The sequence below is a fragment of the Pygoscelis adeliae genome, unplaced genomic scaffold (genome assembly GCF_000699105.1).
Source record: "Pygoscelis adeliae isolate BGI_AS28 unplaced genomic scaffold, ASM69910v1 Scaffold113, whole genome shotgun sequence".
NCBI classification, from domain to species: domain Eukaryota; kingdom Metazoa; phylum Chordata; class Aves; order Sphenisciformes; family Spheniscidae; genus Pygoscelis; species Pygoscelis adeliae.
Genome location: NW_008825108.1, coordinates 12987293 through 12994286, shown reverse-complemented (window position 1 = coordinate 12994286; position 6994 = coordinate 12987293). Strand labels below are relative to the sequence as shown.

The window sequence follows — 6994 nt, the reverse complement described above, 5'->3', positions numbered from 1 at the left end:
AGAGCCTTACCAAACAGCGACACTGCTGACAGTTCTGTATCCAGGAGTCACCGCTGTTGTAGGAAAGCTCCCCGCTCTGATGTAAACATTGACTGCTGAGCCTTGGGTCACATTCAGGACAGCAAAATAGGTCAACAGTGGGATTTTCACAGTCACAGACCATTCGCCGGCACATCACATATCCACTCTGTTGTTGGAAAACAGGCATAGAGCGATGGCAGAAATGTGACAACTCCAGCAGTACTTGTACCAAAATTTGATTTTTTGCCATGATTCTAAGCCACTAGCAGCTCACAAGTTTTTCCACTATACATCTTCGTCAAAATACAATTCAAACAGAGGCAGAAACCACAATACACACTCAGTAACTACCAAAAAGTTCCCCTGCTGTCTTATATACATCCTTCATACAACCAACCTTCAGACAGCTCTCACCTAAGTTGATGAAACCCAAGGGTGTCTTTCCCAAGGGTCAAATTTTAATAGATTGCACTAAGTTTATGTCATTCTCATACGATGATAGTTCAGTCTTGCTTTAAAGTTCCAGATCAGTCCCTCTCTTCTGTAATTATTCACTTAAGGAAGATGATAGGTAGTCTGAAATTAAATTCATGCCCATGAATCTTGAGCTGCTGAAATGCTCAGGACTTTGTCAGCAGTGTATTGGGCCTTCATTCTCCATCAGCATTTAGCTTGGGATCAAGGTTCCCACAGCAAACATTTGAGAAAGCTAAGCTGAATTACTCTGCAGATACAGAACCTACTGCTATTTATAGCCATCTGCTAGAGATACTGGTGTCAGTCACCAACGCCAATATGTGTCTAGACAGACAGTTCCTTTGCATGAAAATGCCGTTACTCCCACCCAGAAAACACAGGTGGCATGTCCCCAGAAAACACAGGTGGCATCTCTGCTAAGAAAATAGTACTATCATCCTTCTCCCAGTATCATATAATAAACCTCCCGTGGAAGTTCTGCTCGTGCAGATTGGAGAGAGAAGCTCTCCCTAAAACCGTATACAGTATGTAATTCCATTTTTCTGTAGCACCACACGCACACCTGAGAAGGCAGCTAAAACAGGAATTTCACTTGAATCACGACACTCTTCCCTTCATCCCTACCACCATCTTGCAGAGCCAGCTAGTTCTATTTCTACTGACCTGGCACGAGCAGACAGAGCATCTGTCATTCTCCAGCACCCAAATCTGACCATTGTGCTTGATTTTGTCTTCATGGATACAGTCTCCTGTGCAGTTCTTGCCATGGGGACATCGACAGTCATACCCACCATCCAGGTTAAAGCAAACAGTGTCATTGGCACAGCTATGCCTTCCAGTTCCACATTCATCAATGTCTGCAAAAACATGCCATGTAATGCTTTTAGACCACGTTCAATTAACAAAAATGTTCTTGCGGCAGTCAATATAAATGATTCTTGGCCATTAAAGCCTTCAGCTGAAAATTAATTTCCACTTCACCAGAACAGGGAGAAATAACTTACAAGTTCACAAAAAATATTTTTCATGTCATATCAACTTTTAAAACATGATATTTTGAGTTTTCCTACACGTCTTTTTCTAAGTGAATGCTATTGAGTAAGGTAGTTAGAATGAAGAAATCACAGGAAATGTAGGAACAAAAATAATTCTTAGCTCCCTAAAGAGCCTTAGTTTGTGGCAACCATTCGTAAGATATGTGCAGTTAAACAAGAAAAGCTGCAGAATCTTGTTTTTAAAACCTTTTGCTGGCTCTGTCTAGCACATTTGAGTTCACTTGCTGAGCAGTTAATGTGAAAGGTGACATCTGACCTGCAAGCTCATTTAAGCAAGCACACCATGCTTTAAGTTGCATCATTTATTAGGGTGTGCAAACTAGAATATTTTAATTATTCAAGTTGCAGTGACATCTATAGCCCTTCTGTCTAGCACAGAAAATAAAGAAAAATAATTAATGTCTTCAGTGAAAAAGGTAAATTACTTCAAAACAATCATATCTCAAAGAATTCAAGAGTACCTTTAAAGGCCTACTTCACCAAGGCACACACAATTATTTTGCAACGGCAAACCAGCAGCATACACTGCCTTCTACTTGAATAGTCTTTATTTAGCTTTTTCAGCTGTCCATATGGAGAAAAGTTATCTGGGAAAAAAGCTTTGAAAGGGCATGAAGTAAACAGCTATATGCAATAAAACGTGGAAAACACTAAAAGAGTTCAATTCTACATATAATTTCACAACAGTCTGGCCCAAGCTCTTAATTAGAGTTCATTAAAAAGTAGCATTGTGATATTTAACTGTCCAACAGATCAGTACAAGACAAAATAAGTAGTATGGTCATGAATGTATCTTTCACCATCAGCATAAAAACTTAATAAAACCCTCAGCTTTGGGTTCAACAATGGAAATGAAACCTCCAATTCACCTCAAGCACATTCCGTTTAAAGCAAAATAACTCAATTATCATTTCAATTCCAAGTGTGGCTGCAGTCAAAAAAAAAGTAAACAAGTTGCTAACATGAATATGAATTGGGATGAAAAACAGCAGGGAAATTATTAGAATTCCATTGTATAAATAAGCAGCATTGTGGGTTTCCTTCAAACATTGTGTGCAATAACAGCGGCACCATCTCAAAAAAAATTATTGCAAAATTACTAGGGCTTCTGGGAAGGATGAGGAAAATGTCATTTGAGAAGAACTGAAAAGAAATGGATTGTTCATCTCTAAAAGAACATCAGCAAGACAGGATATAACCAAAAAAAAAAGAATACTCCAGAGAAGACATGTTGAGAGCTTTTGTTCTCCACATTGCCTAACACACAAGACAGGGGACAGTGAAGGAAACTGAAAGACAAGAAATTTAAGTCTGATAAAAGGAAGTAATTTTTCATATAATGCATAAACAAACCATGACACTCACTGCCACAGAGTGGTAAAAGGGAAAAAAAATAGACTAGCCGAAAGTGTATAAAGCTAGCAAGAATATTCATAGAATCATAAAATGCTTTGGGTTGGAAGGGACCTTAAGAGACCATCTAGTTCCAACCCCCCTGCCATGGGCTGCTCAAATTCCATTTGCAATGCTAACAGATTTTGGAAGAGAGATTACATTTCATGCATTAGGGTCTACGGTGCCCTTATTTATGTATCAGATAATCCAGAACAAGCAAATAATCTCAGATAGATCTCCACACCTTCTACCTCGCTATCTTCTGAAGCATCTGGAGTCGGCCAGTGTTGCAATAGGGCAGAGGACAATTGGGATCGTGACCCTAATTCAGTGTGACTGTTCGCATGGCCCTGAGCAGCTGAAACGTCACAGGCACATCAGACAGGGAAACCCACCCGAGCAATAAGGATACATAATTCACGGAACAGATGGCCCTGTGGAGGCTGTGCAATCTCCAGCCTTGAAGCTTTTTAGACAAGTAGCTAACAGGAATGGTTTGAGTGATGCTGGTATGGGCAGAGCAGGGGGATGGAAGAGCTGCTCTCTCCTTCCTCTATTTTCTCTTAAACCCATACTGAAAGTAATACAATCTGGCAATTTAAAATTAAGATCTCCATATACTCAGTCTAACTGGTTTTAAGTTATGCAATAAAGAGAACAAACACAAATCCTATTTAAATATAATGATTAACAGCAGGATTCTCTTTATCATTGAAGTAATTTTTAATAAATGATTTTCCGACACTTGTGTTCATTTGTTTAAAACAAAGCTTTCACGTAGCTAGTGTCATAAATGAATAATAGCACTTCTCAACAACCTGGCCACTTAACTGAAAGCAGCCATACTTAATGAGGCACTTGGATGAAGTTCAGCTGTCATATAAATAAGAACAGTTTCCTTTAAACAACAAATGGTGACCCTATAAACACTAAGTCTGCATTTGGCACTTGCGTACAAATGTATTTCACCATTTTCCCATGAAGAAAAGGCTTCTGGGGTTTGTTTTTCAACACAGTAATGGTTAGTGCACTGTTACTGAAAATAATTGAGGTTTCATCATTGACTCTGGTATTGAGCAGAGCTTATCCAACATTGAGAACTTATGAAAAATCCCAACCTTGGTTTTTTCAGTTGTTTGATTCATGAAAATAAATATTCTGGATAGGGCAGTTTAAATATCCCCGGTCAAAGCAGGAGCTATTTAGGTTTTGATTCTAACCTAATCAGAAACAGCAGTTTGTTTATAATGCAGCAAGAGAAACACAAACTTTGCATGCATGAAATTCTCATCTGCATTATTCATCCACATCAAACTTCAGGCATTATCTACAAATAACTTGCACACCAATCATCCATACCAAGCAAAACTTTGTTCAGCTTTTTTACTTTGGATTTATAATGGATGGCGAATTATGTTACTGACAGTTTGTTTACAGCCATAACCAGCTCTCCAATTTCCATAACCATATGGACAGGGTACACTGGCCCCCTCATCTTTTGTGCCTGAAAGAGGGAGAGGGGAGGATTACAGGTTGCATATTTCCAGTATATCCAGCCACAGAGGCATGTTATTCTCTCTCCCATATTGGTTTAAAAAACAAAACCAAACCCAATAAACAATTCACTTCAGGCTATTTACAACACACTGCTTAGGAATCAAGCAGCTTGAATGTTATGACATTAGAACATTAAGTCTCAAAAGACTTGAAGGTTTGCCTCAGAAAAAAAACAGAAACAAAGTGTAACTAGTTATTGAGTGCCAAATTGAGGACCAGTTCTTATTTATCTACTCTACGCTAAAAATTGCAGGAGCTTTGATCTGCCACACTTTTAAGGGTTTCCCTTTTCTTACCATCATCCCTGGGTAAAACTTAATGTTGCAATGACAAAGGAGTACCGTGGATGAAGTAGTAGTACATGTTAAAGAAAGCTAGGAGTTAATTGTATCACAAGTAATTTCATGCCTACACAGGAAAAATATTGGACTAAAGCTATAAGAAATGGTGACAGTACCTGGAATAACTAAACTCCATTTGTAATATTTGACAGACTGCAAGGGCGGAAAACTCCAGAAATACAGGAATTTCAATTGCCCCACCAGGTTGTGACCCAAGGCTGTATTTAACAGATTTCCTGACTGTTTCTTGGAACAGACACCCAAAGAATCCCAAAGGGACAAAGCACCATTTGACTTGGCCCTGAGCAGTGTGCAGGCTCTGATTCAAAATGTCTCTACTGAACAACTACTCGGTATTGGTTACCAACAGTGACCACAATGTACGCAAGTTCAACATCCTTAAAGGAATTTAAAAGTCTGCAAAAAATCTCTGTGGTAGTGCTTTTATTTTCAAATCAAATGATGAAGTTTTAAAGATTAATTTAAAGATGAATTAAAACTAGTGGCCAAAAGGATAAAATGTTTTCGGATAGAAAGAAGATTGTTTAAAGATACTATATTATAGATTCAGAGTAAACGTATACTATGTTAATGAAAAAGACTTCAAAGGGGGGATACATTTCATATAATGTACTATTTTTATTTGAAAACTTCATGAGCTCCTTTGCATAATACACGCTGTCAAAGGAACTATGTGCCATGGAATAAAAGAGGTCATTGACTCACAGATTAATAGCAGGTTAATTAGTAAGTAATAAAAGGCAGGAATAAATGGTCAGGTTGTCACAATGAAGAGTTGTCCCAAGGAAGTTCCCCAAGAATCTGTACGAGAACATGTGCTGCCCAATATACTTAGTCATCTGGAGGAATGGATCAACAGTGAGATGAAAAAGGCTATTGATAAGGAAGTATTAAAAACAAAAAATTGACAGTGACATATAGAAGTATTTCATGATATTGACTTAGTAAACAATAGTATGTCAGATAAGATTCAATTGTAAGCTGCATGGGGAAATACTCATCAAAAAATCAAATGAATCTTTTAGATCTATTCTGGGAAGAGACCTTGGAGCTACTGTGGATAGCTCTAAATAATGACAGCTTAATAATATTTTGGGGAAAAAACCACAAATACAATATTGATAACGACAGATGAGAAAACTTGCAATAGAATCACAAGGAACATGAACAAGGCACAACTAGAAAATAACCTGTGTACACCTTGCTAGGTAGTGACAAAGGGCTCAGAGATGCATTCTGATGTAGCTGATGGAAAGTCACGACTTTCCCTCCTCTGATGAGCTATGCAGACTTAGGTGCAGGACGTTCACATAAAGCCAAAGAAGATCTCCCGTGGACGTGGTTTCCTAACAGAATCGTTCTGGTATCAGTTAGAGTGTCATCTACGTAAAGAAAAGATTAACATCTCCATCATTGAGAAATATGCTGTTGGAAGAGATGGGTTGGGAGGGTGGACAGTTCCTTTGCTCTGAAGCAACTGAAGTTTCTCAGTTACTTTAGCTCTGAGGAGTAGCACTAGCTCAGCAAGGTGACAACATGAGGACACCTGAATACTTTTTGCTTAAGGCAAAACAGGAGGAGTGCATTTGATAAGTAGCTTAATAAGCTCTTCTGAGCAGAAAGTTTGGTTTCTGTTCTCCTCTGTCCTAAGTAAATCTATTGACTGATGTAATCATTCTTCAAAGAGCAAGTGAATTGTGAATAATTTATTCGTGACTTCATGCAAGCCAGAGTGCTTAGCAGATGTGGAAGACGAAGAGCTGAGACTTCAGATGCCGGTAACACCAGCTTCACAGAAATGTTGTTTCCTGATACAGTAGATGTGTTCAAATTACTGTCTTACAAAATGTAGTGGTTGAGTTTCTGTTTTATTAGTCCTTTTATAACAGATGAGAAACTCTGTCAATCTTGTACTCTGCCCACACTCCAGAATATTTAAATACTAATGTGTCTCCATATCTGCCTTCTGTCTGGTGATGTTTAAGTTGCATTCCCAAACTAAATAATGAAGCCTTAATGCCTATATCTCTGTTTGGGATGAATGGGAAAAAAGTCACTTTATGGTTTTATTTGTTGACCTTTTGTGATCATGAATAAAGGCGAAAGGATTTCAATGGAGCTTTGTGA

General features: G+C 38.3%; 1 protein-coding gene across 1 annotated transcript in view; it reads right to left on the bottom strand.

Annotated features, from left to right (window-relative positions):
- NELL2 (NEL-like 2 (chicken)) overlaps positions 1-6994 on the bottom strand; it is a 132310-nt gene that overhangs the window by 5654 nt on the left and 119662 nt on the right. Inside the window, exons 15-16 of the mRNA XM_009327600.1 lie at positions 1162-1355; positions 11-187 (exon numbers count right to left, since the gene is read on the bottom strand). Of these exons, the coding sequence (XP_009325875.1) occupies positions 11-187; positions 1162-1355 (371 nt within the window). The remainder of the gene's footprint in view (positions 1-10; positions 188-1161; positions 1356-6994) is intronic.